The sequence below is a fragment of the Hydra vulgaris genome, chromosome 12 (genome assembly GCF_038396675.1).
Source record: "Hydra vulgaris chromosome 12, alternate assembly HydraT2T_AEP".
Lineage (NCBI taxonomy): Eukaryota > Metazoa > Cnidaria > Hydrozoa > Anthoathecata > Hydridae > Hydra > Hydra vulgaris.
Window position 1 is genome coordinate 52537501 of NC_088931.1, and position 18791 is coordinate 52556291.

The 18791-nt window shown below is 29.0% G+C and overlaps 3 protein-coding genes across 6 annotated transcripts in view; 1 reads left to right on the forward strand and 2 right to left on the reverse strand.

Moving 5' to 3' along the window:
* Positions 1 to 12656, forward strand: part of LOC100214861 (ciliary microtubule associated protein 1A-like) — a 14523-nt gene extending 1867 nt beyond the window's left edge. The window contains exons 2-5 of one of the 2 annotated variants that reach the window (XM_065813666.1): positions 3304 to 3436; positions 7000 to 7223; positions 7680 to 7820; positions 11857 to 12656. In XM_065813666.1, the coding sequence (XP_065669738.1) occupies positions 3304 to 3436; positions 7000 to 7223; positions 7680 to 7820; positions 11857 to 11883 (525 nt within the window). In that variant the 3' untranslated portion in view covers positions 11884 to 12656. Of the gene's footprint in view, positions 1 to 3303; positions 3437 to 6999; positions 7224 to 7679; positions 7821 to 8177; positions 8413 to 11856 lie in introns of those variants that run through there. The other variant, XM_065813665.1, reaches the window with a different exon arrangement.
* Positions 12657 to 14712: 2056 nt separating this feature from the next.
* On the reverse strand, positions 14713 to 18287 carry LOC136088822 (uncharacterized). Of its 3 annotated transcripts, none has more exons than XM_065813669.1 (10): positions 18157 to 18287; positions 17385 to 17677; positions 17045 to 17257; positions 16706 to 16945; positions 16538 to 16614; positions 16221 to 16426; positions 15783 to 16109; positions 15482 to 15637; positions 15208 to 15400; positions 14713 to 15127 (listed from the first exon to the last, which is right to left on the reverse strand). In XM_065813669.1, the coding sequence occupies exons 2-10, from the start codon at positions 17588 to 17590 to the stop codon at positions 14817 to 14819; spliced, it is 1929 nt and encodes a 642-aa protein (XP_065669741.1). In that variant the 5' UTR covers positions 17591 to 17677; positions 18157 to 18287; the 3' UTR covers positions 14713 to 14816. The 3 variants fall into 3 exon arrangements, with proteins under 3 accessions (XP_065669741.1, XP_065669740.1, XP_065669742.1); XM_065813668.1 differs by lacking the exon at positions 18157 to 18287 and adding an exon at positions 17818 to 17958; XM_065813670.1 differs by lacking the exons at positions 17045 to 17257; positions 18157 to 18287 and adding an exon at positions 17818 to 17958.
* On the reverse strand, positions 17896 to 18694 carry LOC136088190 (uncharacterized). Its single transcript, XM_065811869.1, has 2 exons — positions 18050 to 18694; positions 17896 to 17901 (listed from the first exon to the last, which is right to left on the reverse strand). Exons 1-2 carry the CDS (start codon positions 18692 to 18694, stop codon positions 17896 to 17898), a joined length of 651 nt encoding a protein of 216 aa, XP_065667941.1.
* Positions 18695 to 18791: the final 97 nt, after the last annotated feature.

The following is an 18791-nucleotide window of genomic DNA, read 5'->3' on the forward strand; positions in this document are numbered from 1 at the left end:
TCGCATCTTTGAGAGCAGGGTCACACCAGAAATTATTGCCCGTTATTTTGATGTTTTGAAAAAAATAAGTTTTAGAAAAGCCATGCATTTGTAGAATTGCAAGAAGATGTGCAAAGCGTCTACTAGTATTAACTGGAAATAACGAAAAAACAAATTACACTGTTCTTGTGTTAATGGCAACGGATTCCTTCTACCACCTTTTGTTTTTTACAAATCAAAGAATCGAATATGATGATGATTGGATTAAAGGAGGCCCATCAAAAACACTTTACACAACATCACTATCTGCTTGGATGAAAAGAAATTAATTTTTGCAGTAGCTCGATAAAATGTTTTTTCCTCACATTTTACTTTTGATGGCCACAGCACACACGTGTCACTAAGTGTAGCCTTAAAGTGTAAACAAAACAATATAACTGCCCATTCATCTCACATTCTGCAGCCTCTTGATGTTGATGTACTTACCATGTTAAAGATGTTTGGAGTTAAATTTTTAAAAAATTTATGCTGAAAGTGGTTTTAGTAATTTTTCCAAAAAAATTTTCCCAAGCCTTCTTGCACAGTTTTATAGAAGCAACAAAGCTTACACTCGTACTCAAATTATTGCTGATTTTGAAAACACTGGGCTCTTTCCGTGAAATCAAGACAACATTGACAAATCAAAATTACAAATTTTTCAAACTTTTGATAACACCTTAATAACATCATCAGCAGTTACAAAATCACCACGCAGCCCAAGTTCTTTGCTCCAAACTGCTCAACAAACACAAGCCTTAATTCCGTCTGCAACTTCAATTTTAACTTTAAATTCAACTTCTCATGAAGAATTGATGACTCGTGCAATTTAAATTCTAAAACGCTTACAAGCATCCTGCAAAAAAAGCCATTAATGTTAGAACAGTAGCTAGTCAAGCTTTTACAGAAGAAGCATGGTTAAGAAGAAGAAGCGAAGCTATTAAACGAACATATGTTGAGATTGTAGCAGCAAAAATAGAAACTCCTGCCAAAAAAGCCAAAAAAAGTGCCCAAAGTTTTTCGAAAATGAAAAGCCAGTGATGCAAGTTTTATGGAAAACTTGTGAAAAATCAAGTTGCAGTTCGTGGCTTTGTGAACCTTATTTCCCAAAAAGGTTATTTAAAAGGCAAAGAATTCTTTTGCGCAAAAAGTTGCAGATCTAGTTTATAATTTTTTTTATTTATTTCAAGCTCAAGCTTGCTTATGTTTTTTTATTTTTTTATTTTTCTAGTTTTTTCTGTTTGTATTATTATTATGTGTATATTTAAACAAAGTGTAAAAATATTGTGTTTATCAATTTATCTATGTTATTTTCATATAACTTGGAACTGTCCACTTTTAGGGACAATTTTCCGGAAAGATGACACGTTTTGAAAAAATAAAATCTTATTTTTCATAAAAACTTGAAAATAATTTTTTACACTGCAGAATTGATTTCATAAACAACTGTATTCCAAAAAAAAAAAAATCCTACAAATTCTCAATATTAAAAAAGCTTTTTGTGAAGAGTGTCCGGCGATACTTTTACTGTATTGTAGAGATTTAAAAATGAACTTATAAATAATAAAATTTTTCGTAAAAATTTCGCTAAAAAAGTCCTTAACTAGATTGAGTGTCATTAATCTGAAAAAACAATTAAGTATTGAGATGTAAAGTTTAAAGGGAAACTTTGTTTCCCTCTAAACAGATTTGAAGTAAATACGAAAAAAAGGCTGCAAAATTAGTCTGAACAGAATGAAAATGACAAAAAAAAAGAGTGTTGTAAAATTAATAGTGCCTAAAATTACCAAGAAATGAAAGTATTTAAATAGGTATAAATAATTCAGTTGTTGTATTGCTTTTCTGCTGCATTTATATTCTGCCACTTCCAAACATTTCTGTTTGGATAATTTTTTACATGAGGGAGCAATGGATATTGGTTTTTTGCATCTATAATATTAACAAAGATTCAGCGAAATTCTTCAAATTTCATAAAGGACACGGGAGAAAGTCTTCCTACGAAGTTTGCACTTTTTTTTTTGGTTATTGGTGAACGAATTGCCACCAAAAGTTAAGAACATTAATTTGTTTAACGATTAACATGAAGAAATTTATCAGATAGATTTTTAAAAACATCACTCATTCTTTTCCAATCAGGGGTCATTCATTTTTAACCCGTGATTGAAACATAGAAAGATTGATCCCTTATAATTAAATTATAAAAAATTGATTTTCATAATTGATTGATACCGCTGAGCATTATGTGGAGCTCATCACTAGAGTAAGTAAACTGAATAAATTTTTTGTTTTTTGGCACAGATTTTCTCCCATTTAAATCCTGGTGGTTAAAAAGAAAACAGATATTTTGATAAAACTTTGGAAGAAGCATCTACCAAAATGAGGGGAAAATACTAAGAAAACAATGGATAAATGGTTTTACCATCTATAGTGTTAGTATAGCCAGTTTTACAATCCACTTGCTTTCATTTTAACATTCCACTTGCTTTCATTTTAACATCCCACTTGCTTTGCCACAAAAAAGGTATCAAACAAAGTATGTATAGTTAATAAAAAAAATTCCAAATTGAAAAAAAATGAAAATTTGTTATTATTGTTATCAACAGGGCCGTCCCGAAGAGATCTTAAATGGGGGGTGACGTATCTGTTTCTTGCCGAGTAATTACTCGGTTTTATAAGGCCTAGAAAATATTTTTATACAAACTAAGATTTAAAAATAAAACTAAAAAAAAAAAATTAAGGTCCTCGTTGGCTGACATTTGCCAACTACCAACTTAAGATCCAAATATGCCGACTCGAGTGTCCAATTTAGTAGGGGTGCTAGACACCCCCTTCCTCCTCTGGATGCCTCTATTATAAAGAACGGTAATACTTTCATGTGGCCAATTACCAGTATAGTTTGTATTTTTTTCGACTCTTTATTACACTTTCTTGTTACCATTTGCATACCTTTATTTTCAATAAGAAACTTGTTAAGTTCAAAAGAAATAAATAAAAATAAAATACAACTATTAAAAATAGTATTAATAAACTTACTTGTAAGCTATCAAGGCTTTTAAAACAAAATAATTTGCTTTTAGTTAAAATATTTTAGTATATCGCGATCATTGACGCAATGGAGTTTTAAAACTATTTAATTAGGTTCATAATTTTGATTTATTATTAGGTTTAATATTATACGTATGTGTTCTATGATTGGTTCTATATACTTTTATTGCCTTTTATTTCTGTTAAATATAATAAATTTTATATATGAAAAATAAATCATTTTTAATATATAACTAATTTTAGCATGAAAGTTGTTCACCAGGTCCTGCATACATGATACCGCCATGCATTTTAAGAACGGGAAAAGCTTCTGCGCCAGCATACTCTCTTTACGGAAGACAAATTGATAAATCGTGTAACAACTATCCTTCTCCAGGTACAGTTTATAGCAATTGCTCCAGTGATACAATGATATAATGCAATTCGAATATTTATAATAATGTAAGAGATATATTAGATATATTATTATTAAATAATCATCTATCTTATTCAAAACCAGCAAAGAATCATTGTTGTATTTATGTATAAAATCTAACAATTCTAAATACTTTCCGAAATATTTTTTATCCATAAATAGTACAATACTCCGTAAAATATGTTCTCCGTAATATATGTTCTCATCTAAAATCATTTAATAACTGTAAAATTTATCTATTCACCGAGCGTGTATTAAATTTAGAGGTAAACCATGGCTTTTGGTGTTTAGCTTTTAAGGAATATTTTTTTAAATTTTCTAAAAAATTGGGAGCTTTAACATCACATTTTATTGAATCAACATATAATACAAGAAAGCAACATCATGCCATTTTTATTTTCTAGTTGTAGAACAAAATTTAAGTTTATAAAAATGTTTTAATTTTTTATGAGTTTTTAAAACATATTTTTTTTTTCTTTTTAATTTCGTTAAGTTTGTATGTTTGATTGATATTTTTCTGGTTCAATTTTTTTGTAAGTCTGTTTGATACTTTCCTGATGCAATTTTTTTGTTTGTATATTTGTTGGGTATTTATCCGTTATAATTTTATTGCATGTTTTCCAAAAGATTATTATTTTTTTTCATAATATATTGAAATAACAGACTTTGTAGAATTTTCAAACATTTAATTTTAAAAAAATTTAATTACTTTTTCTTTTGTAATGCATAACCAATCATACTATGAAAAAAATATAATAAAAAGTTCAGGTGTAATTAAATTACACAATTAATAATTGGAGTGTTTCCACTTTGTCCCTGTTAGTTTTACTTAATGCTAAAAAAAAAATTTTATTACAGAAATATAGCTGTCAAAGTCAAAAACAATGTTTTAGAAAAAATGATTACACGTTAAGCTAATAGTTTAGCGGAGAATAGGGAGAAGTGGGATGTGGGAGAAGTGGGACATCCTAAAATTTCTAATTAGGAGTCTTGCTTAAATACCGTTATTTAATGTAAACAATTAAATTTCTTTTCCTCTATTTAGCATAAATTGCTTCGTTTCCCTGCGTGCGCTAGAAGCCCTAATTTTGAAATATACCTTTAAAAAGTGTTTACATTGGGGTGAAGTAGAACAGAAAAAAGAAATATATATGTCCCGCTTCTTCCCGTCGCCATTTGATTATTTTGATTGGTGAAAGCTCTTCAACATTTTTATGTCAATTAGTTGATTTTATGATTTTATCAGTTTCTATTTAATAGTTTGTGTTAAAATGTTGTTTTAAATTTATTTGTCCCAGTTCTACTCACACTTGTCTTACTTTACCCCAATGGCACGGTTTCTCTAAAAGCAAAAATTTATATACTCAGTTATAATTGGCTGGAAACCTGAGTGGATTGAGTCGGTGCCTAAAAAGAAGGTTCATTCGTAAAAACTTGTTAGTTTCAGTTTATACATCAAATAAAAAAGATATTGTAATTACCCTTAAAAAAAATTTACGTGTCCCACTTCTCCCCGCTCTCACCTAGTGTTATAAAGTCATAACATAAATATTTGCACGTTTTTAATAGACACGTGTACAAACTTTTGTTTATAAATTGTTAAAGTAAAATCATTACTATATTATAATATGTTAAGAATATACTAAAAATCAATATTTGTATTAAAGGTCCTCACGAGACCATAAAAACTATACACTGAGGCATATTCGTTTAGACGCATCAATTTTTTTCTCTCTGTCTTAATTTTTTTCTATGAATTGTCAACTGATATGCATGCAAGTTATTATCAAAATAATTGTTGTGTTGTGGGCTAATAAAAATCACAAAAAAATTTTTGTGATGTGTCTTTATTAACATGAGAGTATGTTTGACATACAAAAGTACATTTTTTAATTGGAATATATCTATAGACGCAGTCATATTTTTGACATTAAAAGATGGAAATTAGTAATGCATATGTCCTTCATTACACTGGATCACCTCAAAAATTCTGCTTTTCATTGACTCCACAAGTCGTTGGAATGTAGTTTAATCCAACTCGGACCATGCTTCAAGGATTTTACACTTTAACTCAGTAACAGTTTTAAATTGGTGTCCGGCTGCATTAGCGTCATAAACTTTTCTTGATAGCATTCCCCACACGTTCTCGATTGGATTTAAGTCCGGGCTACAAGCTGGCCATTCGAGAACCGGGATGTTGTGGTCTTTAAACCATTTCATAGAATGCCTAGATGTGTGAATTGCAGCATTATCTTGCTGAAATATGGCATTATCATCCATGTTTTCATCCATATAAGTTATGAGAACATCATCCAACATTTCTGTATACTTTAACGAGTTCATTTTAGGTAAACCACAACACAGAGTCAATTTTCCTGAATAAGAAAATCCACCCCAAACCATTAAACTTCCTCCTCCATAATTTCGTTTTGTTTGTGGGTCATTTATTCTTCTTAGATCATGCCAATAACAACTGTAAGAATCCGGACCATCTAAATTGAACTTTTTTTCATCTGAAAATATTACGTTTTGCCACTCATGAGTCCAATGCATATGGTTTTTAGCAAACTGTAATCTAGCAATTTTATGGTGTTTTTTTAACATTGGTTTTTGGTGTGGTTTCTTCCACTTTACGTTTAGTGTTGTACATAGAATATGTGCAACATGTTTATTGGTGACAGGCAATAATAATTTATCCTTTATTTGTGTTGCATTCAATTTATTTTTGGTTGCTTCGAAGCGAGTTCGATTAATCTTCCGATTTGTTAATACTTTGTTGCCGTTTGTTGCTTTTTTTACACCGTAATTGTCACCTTTTGCAATGTAGTTTCGTACAACATGGTCAGATCTTCCAATTTTTCTTGCTATTTCTTGTATAGAAAGTGCTGGTGAGATTTCTGAGCCACGATATAAATTAATTTGTATTTTTTCAGCATCTGTCAAATACTTTCCTTAAGGCATTTCGTAAAATGCAATAAAAGTGATACTGGCAGAGCAAAAGATCAAATTACACTAAAATTTATCAATTTATTTGTGTAAAAGTGATTAAAAATCAATAATTATCGTTATTAACCTGATTGCGTCTATAGATATATTCCAAATAAAAAATGTGCTTTAGTATATCAAACATACTCTCATGTTAATAAAGACACATAGAAAAATTTTTTTTGTGGTTTTTATTAGTCAACAACACAACAATTATTTTGATAATAACTTGCATGCATATCAGTTGACAATTCATAGAAAAAAATTATGATAAAGAGAAAAAAATTGATGCGTCTAAACGAATATGCCTCAGTGTAAATCTAATAGTAGTTTAAGTGTTGAACATTTACCCATTACCCATTTGATATTACGACGTTGCCTATTTTCCCCAGTAGCCTAGATTGACCAATGTTATTCTACCGTATTGTATCTTTTACTTGTTTTGTAGTTTAAAGTAATTCTGCTAAATAAGACTTTTTATAATAATTAATATCATATAATAATTGCCAATTTACACAATTTACTTTATTTTATATTAGGCCAGTATAGTCCTGAAAAGTATCCATTACCGCACAGCTCTAGAGCTCCAAGTTATTCATTTGGTGGTCGGGCCAAAGAAGCTCGTCTTTACGAGTCACCAGCACCAAATAAGTACACATTGCCCTCATTGATTGGTTCTCCAGCCATAGGACGTTCATCAGCTCCAGCTTACTCCATTTGCGGACGACAAAAAATTGGCTCTTATCTAGGAGATACGCAAAAGGTATTTTATACTTTTCAAATCATTTTGACAACTCACATTATTAATCAAGTTAAATAATCTGTAAAAAAAAAGATTATTTATATGCTTAGATGGAATCATACTATATATTTATGATATATTTTTTTTAATTTTAAAATATGTCATGATTAATAACACTTTTATTTGTTAATCATTATTACATACTTACGTTACTTTTAACAGTTATTGTACATACATATCAGTAAAATCTTTAAAAAATATATATTGATGTTATTACTAAATATTGAGTTTATATGCAAAATGATTTTAGCACCAATTTCCAAATTGCCTCTAAGTTTAACTTATCTCTGACTGATAAAGAAAAAAAAAATACTTTTAATTCACTAAAAAAAAAAGTTGTGCCACTAAAAAACAACATAAGTCAATTTTAGAATATTATGCAAACATAAAAAAAAATACAATTTATCTTTATTTTAGACACCAGGACCCGGAACTTACTCTGTTTGTGATCCTAACCAATATTTAAAACGAGGACCAGCTTACACAATCAAAGGACGTCGTGATCTTATCAAAGAAAAACTTATTGTCCCAGGACCAGGTGCTTACAGCCCAGAAAAGGTATTAACCATGCTAGGCCGGCAAAACAGTTTTCTAAGTTTTAGCCTCAAATTCTAAACTAACTAGTTTTTTGCAAAAAATGAGGTAATGGTGGGTTTTTTATCACTCTACGCTTTTTGCCGGCATTGTTTAAAAGTTAATTTATCATTAGATTTTGTAGTTTGTTGTTAAAAATAACTACAGTAGAATCCCGTTAACTCGGACCCTGGATAAGGCGGACTTTTACTAAGTTGGACAAATTTTCAATTCCCCTTGAATTCTCTATACATACCAAAAGCTTCGCTTAACTCGGACAAAATATATATACCCGTTCAGAGTTAACGGGATTCTATTGTAACTGGAAAGTTGTTTTTTAAGGTTTGGCTGAATAAAAAAACCGGGCCAAGTTTTTCTTTTGGTATTCGACACTCGGAGTATTTAACAATGCTTAAAGACGAACCTCTAGTTGAATGGAAACACCATAGTTAACTATACATTTATGAAAACTCTGTTAAGTTGAATTCAATCAAGAAATAAATAAAAAATATAAAAGTTAAATTTTGTACTCAATGTAATCAATGATTTGTCAGAAAAAAACATAATAAGAAGAAAATGTTTTTTTTAAGGATTTTAATTATACTTTTATGAGGTTTCATTTGTACCGTAAAAATGAATATAGAGTCTAGTTTTATGATGACGTTGTTGGTAAACAAAGCCATATCAAATTATTATGAAGGGGTTCTAGACTATACTAGCAAATAAAACTGTTAAAACCCATCATTTTGTAATTGTTACTTTAATTGAGCAGGACTCTGTTATTGTATAAAAAGTGTTGACGGTGTGATTGATTTAACAATAGTGTATTTCAATAATGTATTATCAAAGTGTAGCAACAAACACTATACATTACCTTTATCATTCAAATAAAAAAGAACGTAGCTAAAAATATTTTTGAGGTGTGCTCGATAGATGTGGATTAAGAGAGACAAATACAATAAAGAAAAAATATTTTTAATGAGGAAGGTGAGTGATTTTAATAAAAATCTGCATTCATGCATAACTGAATATTAGTAAAATATCTAAGTAGTCTCGACTAAGATTGATTGCCAATTAGATTCCACTTGGAGAAGTTAACATAAACATAAAATAGTCACAAAATGCATAAAAAATATTTTCCTTAACTTCAGATTCTTCAAATACAAACACACACACATGTGCGTGTTTGTATTTTTCTATTGTGTTTCCTACTTGTATGCGCATGTGCTCATACGCATAAAAGTAAGAAACACAATAGAATAGAAAGACACAAACACATATCAGCTAAAAAATATAGTGATGTTTTTCCAGTCATTGTTAAAAAATAACTTAAGATACACTTTGTATATTGGGGATGATGACAGCTCCTCATTTTCTGATGTAGTTTTCTTAAAACCATATGGCGATATAAATATTATAAAGGTCGAAAGTGTTATTCGTATTTTAAAGCGAATGGGAACTCGTCTTCAAAACTTGCGCCAAAACCTTAGAGGTAAAAAACTTATTGATATTAAACTTGGTTAAATCAGTTCTAGTTATAAAAACGTTAAACGTAATAAAAAAATTTAAAAGGTAAACTGGCAGGCAAAGCAAATATTTGTTTAAAATACTGTTATAGTATGGCTATACAACAAAATGTTGAAAATCTTTACGGTATAAAGAAAATGTTATGGGCTGTGCTTTTCTGACAATGATTTCATAATTCTGACAATGAAATCATCCGTCATCAATTGTTTGAGGTCAAAAACGACCTGATGTTTGTGGAAGCCTGATAAACTAAATTTTTACAACTTTTTTTTTCCAATCGTTTAAAGTAAGTACAACATGAGTAGACTAATTTGAAAAATATAAATTCATTAATAAAGAAATCTTGTTTGAATTAGGTTTGAAAAATGGGAACTCAAAGTATAGCAAAATCACTTTTTATATTTGATAGCATTGTAAAATAAATACAACCATAACGACCCATAGCAGCATCAACAAAAATTTCACCCACCCTAATAAATAATGTCAAACCTCGTTTAGAAATAATAATGAAATTACTCTATTTAAGAACAACAAATTTTGTTAGCTATAAAAAAGTTAGTTCGATACATTTTTGAAGGTGGGGTACAACTCTCTGCCATCTTTATTTTCATCGAAAACGGTGGCAGACTGGCCCGCCGGAATACTGAAAAATTTCCCTGTTGTCCAGTGAAATGACCAATAACATGTAGGCCGATGGGTTGGTGTGAAAATATTTCCGTCGGAATAACTAAAGTTCTTTTGTTCTAACATTTTTAATTTTTTGAGACAATAACATTTTGATTTAAATATACGACTATATACGGTAGATTATCTTATCTTTATAAAATTATTGTTTATAAATTTGTTTTTTTTTTTAATGAATCAAGGAGCAGTTAATTGGGCTGCTTATTGAACTGTTTCCAACTTTGCCCCCGTTTTTGCGCATCCAACAAAGAAACTTGCGTTGATTTGCGAAAGATTGCGAAATCTGGAAACCGAAGAAAATATGTTTTAAACATGGATCCCTACATAGTTACAAATTCCAAAATTTAACATAGCGTTTACAATCTTTTCGAGCTTTTAAACATTGCATCAATTAGAGATGAACTATTTTTTAAGAAACAAATTAAGCAAAAAATAAATGTCATACTTATTTGATTTTGACATAGATACAAACTACTTATCTTCTTCATCTTCCAAACTATCGTCAGACATGCTTATTACAACAAGAAAAAAAGTCGTACTTTAATCAACTTCAAAAAAGCAAATTTCATAAAACAGTGTTCAAGGAAAACTAAGTTGTTACTTTTAAAAGTAAAATGGTACCTGCAGATACATCAAAATGGGGTTTCTTTAGTTTTCGAGGTATCTTCTGGCGTACTTCACTATCATCACTTTCGAAATTAGAAGAAATAACAGGTCTTTTTTTCTTGCGTTCTTTTCCCATTGATTGATAAAATGCAGGTGGTTGTGGTAAAACCACCCTCTGATCACAGTTTTCCTCAACCTTTTTTTTTCATTGCTACTACCAGCTGCTGTAGTGTCATGCATTCTACCTTGTTAGCTAAAAAAATTGAAAGTCAAAATTATCGTAATATTGACTCAATTGAAGCAACAGTTCCGGTTGAAAAAGTTAATCAAAAAGTTAAAAATAATCAATTAAAAAACATGGATTTGAAAGTTTTAAATTAACAGAGTAACGAACCTACAAATTTACATACTATAAATGGAAAATAGACATAATAATGTTAAATTAAAATTAGTTGATGGACAAACTAGAAAAAATATATCATTCACAATCAATAATTATATTAGTGTTTGATGGAGTAATTTTTATTGTTACAAAGTGTTTTCAGTTGGGCTTAAAAAAATGTACCTAATTTTAATATTATTGTACAATGTGAATGCAAATTTGAAACAGGATTTAAAAAGATTATTTCTTTTACTATGAGGGAATTTTAAGTAAAAACTTTGCATTTTATTCAAAGTATTGTAACATATTTTTTGAGAACAAACAGAAAATGTGATTAGGGAAAAGTGAAATCAAAATCAATATTGTTACTTTATACTATATTTTAAACAGCCTACAATAACTTTTAACACATGTGCAATTCGTTCTCTGCAATCCGGTTTCTGAAGTCCGGTTTCTTTTTTAACACATGTGCAAACTGTTCTTTGCAATCCGGTTTCTGAAAATGCGAAACGATTTTTGAAAGATTTCATAAAGTTTTTAAACGAGAATGCTGAAATTTCATTTAGCGACTTAGCTGAAAATTTAACATCTTCATGCACGCGTACTAGGCCATGCATATTGTATACAGTGACGGCTGGATCATACAAATCTTTGGCGCTCTGAACAAAAAATATCAAAAGACCTTTCGCGAAATCATGATAATAGTCTCTAAAAATTTTGTTTGAATTACAAAGTAAACAAATAGCAATATGCAGAGTAAGAAAATGTATTTTTTATTGTAAATGTTTTTTTATGTAAAATGTTTTTTTTATTTTTTTTTAGTATTTTTTTGGTATGACAGATTTTTAAACCAATGGGCCAGTGTACAATAAGAATGACCTAAACTCAGTTGCTTTCCAACGATCTAAATCAGCTAATGTTCGTGATTGCCGTGCAAAATTGGATGGTAAATTTCCACTAAGCTCTATTAATTTACAGTTTATTGTTTGAATTTGCACACTTGACAACCGACAAATACGTGGACCTTGTTTCAGAAATGTCAACAATCTTTTTACAGCGCCAAGAAATACGAGGTGCATAGAATCCAAGGTGAATTGATACACTGATGTTATTATGGGAATTAATCGAGAGCGACCAGTTTGATGAACACCTGCATGTGCAGATCGGTTAAAGTCTGCTGTTGTTCAAAAACTTCTTAAATTTCAACGATTAAAAACAACTCTATGTTGAACATATGTGCCAACAATCTTACACCGTTCACAAGAATTGTAACCTGTGTGGTTTACGATACTCTTCAGGAATGAACGAGCAGGTGCATCACAAACAAAATTCTTCAAAAAAAAGAAAAACGTTTTTCATTTATAATAACTGTTCCAGCTAAATTTTTGAATTCTGCAATGAATTCACTTAAAAATTTATGTACACTATCTGGCTTACTCTTACCAGAAAACAAAGAAATTAAAACGTCAAGACAACCCAAGTATCCCATTATCGTCCAAAGCTGAATTCCAGTGGTTTTGAAGAGTGGTAAACCATCTACACAGATTGATAAAAAAATACTTGATATTTTTGTTATTAAGTTATTAAAAACATTTAAGCAATGGTGGAAAAAAAAAATCATAATAAAAAGTACTTCCCTGAATAATTTTTGAAAATGATGTGAAGGTTTCCTCTTATCATATTTTCTTCCATTGTTTTTTTATGTAAAAGATATTAAAAATATACGCAAAACAAGATATATTTAATAGTAAAAGACAAACAACAAGGTTATTAAAGAAAGCTATAGTTTTAAAACGCTTTTTTCATACCCTGAAGTATAATTGTAATATTTAATCCAATAGTCATATGTTCACGACCAAAGAGTCACTTGACTATATATAATAATACTATTATCAAATCCAATGGTGGAATAGGGTGAGCTAACAAAGAGAAGCAGAATATATTAATCAAGATAAATCAGATTTCACTTAGCTTGGGTTTTTAATGAAGTTTAATGAACACTTTATTAATAATAAAAATTTGAAAATAAAAGTGTTAAAAGATGTATGAGATTAAATATTAAGTTAAAAAATATATGAGATCATGCACAAATGTTTCATGTTTTAACTTATTATCATGAAAACTAATTTAAACGATGCACAGCGGTCCAGTACCATGCCATAATAACAAAACAAAAAATTTGTTTTATAATAAAAACATTAAAAAAATTAAATTATATATGCTATGTGGAAACCAGATTTAAATTTTTAAGGTCCGTATTTAAAAAAAAATTTGTCAAGGAAGGGTTTAAAGTTCAAAAATTGAAGAAATTTACATTTTTTCAGGCAAAAATCGGTCTACCAACTTTTATACAAGATCACTCCTGCCGATGTCATAGATAAATCTTTTTTTTTTTAATTATCTTTTAAAATATGGAAAACCAATATAAAATAATTCAAAATATACAATTTTATAAAAAAGGCACAATTAACTGTATGCTTAATACTTTTTATTAAAAATTGTTTGAAAATAAAACTTTGATCAACCAGGAAAATTTTCGCCCACGTTTGCCCACCTTGAAATTTTTTGCGTTTGAAAATATGTTGTTTATAGAAAATTTTTGGAAAAGTTTTGACTGCTTTTGTACCTAACACGGTGATTTAAGCATAGGATTTTATTGTGAGCATGCGCACACGTTTTATTTTTAAAACAACAAAAAAAATGGCGAACTGATTTTCCGATAAATAACAATAATTCCTTGATTTAGTTTCTTACTAAACATTTACTTATTTCTCATTAAATAACCAGCACGGTATACTTTTGAAGTCTTCCATCCTAGAGTGTTGATAGTAAAACTTAAAAATCAATAAGAATGTTTGCAAACAAAGAAAATTTTAATGTTCAAAATATAAGGTTTTTTTTCTGAAAAACGGAAACATCTGTTAGACATTTGAACGAATATCTTTTGTTTGAAAATTTTTTGGCTAAAAAGTTCAATTGTTCTAGATTCAGTAAAAAATGCCCAAAACATCTGTATATTTCTTTTTAACCTGTCATTTTTTTTAAAAGAGTAGCACGCTTTAACGGCAAGCTGTTGAAATTATTATTTTTTGCTTTTTGAAATTTAAAACCCTAAACTTGCACGATGTTCAGGGTTAAATGCAATTTTAGTAATTCTTTTTCTATTTATATGTTATATATAGTATGAAATACAATATTATCTAAGAAATGTATAAGAATAAAAGAATCTATTCACAAGAAAACTCTGCAATTTTTTGGTGAACATACTCTAATGTTTTGGTGAACATGCTCTAATGTTTTATAACATCAGATAATCTATTCCTTTTCATGATAACAATTTATATGCATGCTAAATATTATTGTGATAATTATGATAGCATGCACAAATAATGCTCATGAGATATTGTGTTTGTTGACTTGTCGAATGGGCCCACCTTTTTCAGGATAGGTAGGGTGCAATTATACCTTGGCACCCTGGACCAGTTCGCCACTGCTGATAATAATAAAAAAAGAAGCGCATTTCACAATCCTGTATCCAACATAGATTATTAACATATTGTAATTAGTAAAATACCCATGCGTCTAATTCCTGGCTGTGCATACGACAAAAATCCAAGAATGCGAGAGAGGGTAGTTTCTTTTCTAGTTCTAGAAAGTATCCTTTCTAATAATAATGCATTTGTTAGGATAAATACTATATATTGATATCTTCGTATCAAAATTACCATACAACTTCAAAACAAATATAAACTATATATACACATATTTGGACTCAATTTAATTTACGCTCGAAATGTTGTTCTTTTTTTAATTTCCGGCTTCATTGCTTTGGTTTTTGGATGGTTTCGTATGTAATGTTCCTTCAAAGTGCTTTTCAAGCGACTACAACCTTTCATGTGCCAAAATAAACGATTAAGATTGTTAAATTCGGCATGCAAACTTTCGCCACCTTGTTCCCCATAAACTCCTATGCCCAATCCCCATTTTTGAATAAATTGAAGAATATGGGATTCGAGCAAGTGCATCTTCGGAGTTATAGATTCATTTGGCCTAGTCAAGCGATAAAATTCCATAAGATTGCGTATTGCTGATTCTAAAATTAAATAATTAACGAATATGAAAAAAATTTAATAGGTATTTTGTAAATAAATTAATCAAATTTCTAACTCCTACCTAGCTCCTGAATATCGTTCTGTTGAAAAGATTGCGAGCTGTTCATGAAGTTATGACATTTTGAATAATATTGAAACAACTGTTTAAATTTCTGACTCACATTATTTGATAGTAAATAAACATCAGTGTCAATAAAACCAAGATTAGAAATTAGTTTTGCGATAGAATTGCACAAATCAAGCAAAGGTTGAGACTAAATTAAATATGTTAAATTAAAAATTTTTTTAAATATTTTTACTAATAAAGATTTTGAAATATAATATATTAAAAAAACCTTAAGCATTGTGTGAACATGGTTTCCAACAAAACATTTCCCATGATAAGCCTGTCTTTGTACATGATTAGCCTTTAAAACTTCATCAAGTTGCTGAATGGGACCTGAAATTTTATCAAGAATGTTTGCTTCATTCAATGAATTTAGTTCTTTTATCTAAAAAAATATTTTAAAACATGCTACAAAAATTGTTGGAAATTGAATCGAAATTGATATATTTTTTGTAGCTTTCGAAGGTCTTGTTCTAAATTAAATAAAATTCATATTTTTTATACAAACATAATTATGTAACAATTAATACTTTGTCACTTCTTTTTAAATCATAGTGGAGTATTCTTGGTACATATACTTTCTTAATTTCTTCAGTTTTGTCTGGTTCACATAAAACTTTCACTAAAATTGTCTCTTGTAAAAGTGTTATTTTATTATCACAGTCATCAATAATACTTTTTATAACATTTGATTGAATATGCATGTTAACATATTTGTCAAAATCATCTCTTCCAATCGTATTATTTTGTAATGCAAGTTCTCCAGCAAGTTTTATATCTATTAAGTGACACTCATCCTCAAAGTTAAAAAACTTCAAATAGGTACCTAAAGATATATGTAAAGCGGGTATAGCGACCTAAAAACAAAATTATAATTACTTTTAGATTTAACATCAACTGGTCCAACACTACCACTGAAACCACTACCAGCATTAAAAATCCAAAAAATAGTGCTGAAAATAAATAACCTGATCTAGAGGAATATTAAATAATGTTTCATTAATGACATTGTTAAAAAACTTCGCCTTTTTTAAATTTCCGCCATTACTTTGAAAACAATGAAAATCAATGTTTAAAGACTTTAAAGATCTTTGTGAAACACTGTCCTTTCTATTAATTGGAGCCAGTTGGATATTTTTTTTGGTTATATCACAAAAAAGACAGCAATGTTGACCTATAAAAACAGCTAAACTATCATTATTGTATGGTGTTAAGTAAACTAAAGAAAATAAAACAAAATGGTAACCTTTATTACATAAAATCTCTTAAAATACAGAAAATCTACCGATAGCTCCTGTGATTCCATATACACTGCAAAGGAAATCATAATCTCCAAACATAAAAACACGAACATTACGATTTCTAAAAAAAATTTAAAATTAAATAAATCAACATAAAATATTTGAATTTTATTTAAATTATGGTGCTATTTTCTTCAGAAATTGTAACTCACTGCCATATCATTTTTTGTATCTGGTCAACTTGTAGTGTATATCGAGATAGCCCTACCATGAGATTAGTTCGATAATCTTTTGCCTCAAATGTGCTGAACACAATACTATTAGATTTTGAGTTTGGTTGGTCTTGGTTTACAATTTGGTAACTCATTTTAAATGAACCACCTCCATGATCTCCTCCAATTTTAATGTGTATTTCATCATTTTTTATTCCATCGTGTTTTATTAAGTTATAACTAGAATGTTTAAATCAAATAAATACATAAGATATAAGAAAAACATTTTTAACATTTACTCTTCTTTATATTTATATTTTCAGTTAAAAATTTCCATACCTTTCAAGAATATTTAGCATAATTTCAATATTTTTAGGCAGATTGTCTATATATGCCCAGGGAGTAAGTTTGATTTCAAAAACTAACTTATTATTTTTATTTTGAAAAGTAAACTCTGCATCTAACACAACAAGATCACTCCCTGCCAAGTCATTTGCAACTACTCTTTGTTTAATGTTTGAAGCAGTGTAATTATTTTTTGAATTTAACCACCTACAATATTAAGTAATTATCATTTAGACCTTTTTACCACGTTTAATTGACTCATTTGAATATACAACATTTATAACTCTCTATTTATATTCTCTAAACAATTAACATTCTTTAAATATTTTTTTACCTAGTCAAAGTTTTTAGTTTATTCCACGGTATTCCTTCATCAGCCTTAAAAGCAACCAATTCTTCTGCAGTATATTCAACTATTCCAATCTTAGCACTTTCTAACAATTTACTTTTTTGATTGTCATCAAATGATTTTAGCATAACTGCTGTTTGTATTATTTGAGAATCATTTGAATTTCCAACTTGATGATTAGATTGCTCCATCAGGAATCTGTGTCTTTTTCTCAGTGTACTGCTGCTGCAAGATGCACTTTCCTTGTAAGCTTTAGGTGTAACAGTTAAACAAATGGGCTATAACCAAAAATAATAATAAATAAACCTATAAATATATAATTAACATAAACCTTCATTATGTTTATTCAAAATTAATCAAGTCTTTTTTTTATTTTTTATTTCAGATTTAAGTACTTTACAAATTTTATTATTCTTACTCTTGGCCCACCAGATAGAAATTCTATTGTATTTGTTCGAATTCGAATTTTCGAGTTTTTGTTTAATGACATGCAACACTACATCTTCAATATCATGTGGAATATGACTTGATTTATTAACTTTATATAAATCGTCAACCATTGTGCTGCAGTTATTTCTTAAATGATCTTTCTTGCACTCATGGTTTATAAATTTGTCTTTTAAATAACTTATTCCATATATCTTGCATACGATATATAAATGTTTCATTATCTCTAATATATGGAAAGAACTGCAAAGGCTATTAATCATGATGTAGGTTGAACATATAGGACATTTTGCTTCACTTTCGAGTTTACCTTTAATACTTGATGTAATACATAGACTGCAAAACGAATGTTGACAATCTTTGATCATGACTGGTTGACTCATTATTCTCCCACAAATCTTACAAATACATAATGCTATATGTGGATTTAGCTGCAGATTCAATTCAGAAATTTGTTCTTTGTTTAAAGGTAAGGGCAACGACTCAAGAAACAAGTTTATATTTAATTGTGTCCATCTTTTAAAAATTCCCGGCCTTCCAAGATTAGGACTTGGTTTTCGACCAACCTTACCAAAAATACATTTACTCTCTTTTGTTGGACATTTTAACCAACTTTTTGGTATAACATTGAGTTTTTTATTTCCTCGTTTTTCAATATTTCTCATAGTTGAATAACATTTAAGGCATATTTGTTGAGGGTGAACTTCTAAACAGTCTTCATCTGTTTTTATTTTAAAAATATTAAATATTCTTTCAGTCTTAACGGCAGTTGTTAAAGCGTCTTTTCCTGTCAAATTTCCACAAATTCTACAAACTCTTAATAATTTTTGTTGGTGTTTTTCAACCATCCTTTAAATGATGTTCTTGAAAAGCTCTTAACTAAATATTGAAATTACATTTCATAAAAAAATGACAGGTTATAGAAATTGATAATTTTGGAAAGAC

Coding starts and splice junctions, on each gene's coding strand:
- LOC136088822 (XM_065813668.1), bottom strand. CDS start 17,889: ATGTCATTAAACAAAAACTCGAAAATTCGAATTCGAACAAATACAATA. Junction 15,638..15,782: donor ATTTAAAAAGAAGTGACAAA/GTATTAATTGTT, acceptor ATATTTTTTTAG/ATAAAAGAACTAAATTCATT. Junction 15,128..15,207: donor GAACGATATTCAGGAGCTAG/GTAGGAGTTAGA, acceptor ATTTAATTTTAG/AATCAGCAATACGCAATCTT.
- LOC136088190 (XM_065811869.1), bottom strand. CDS start 18,694: ATGGTTGAAAAACACCAACAAAAATTATTAAGAGTTTGTAGAATTTGT.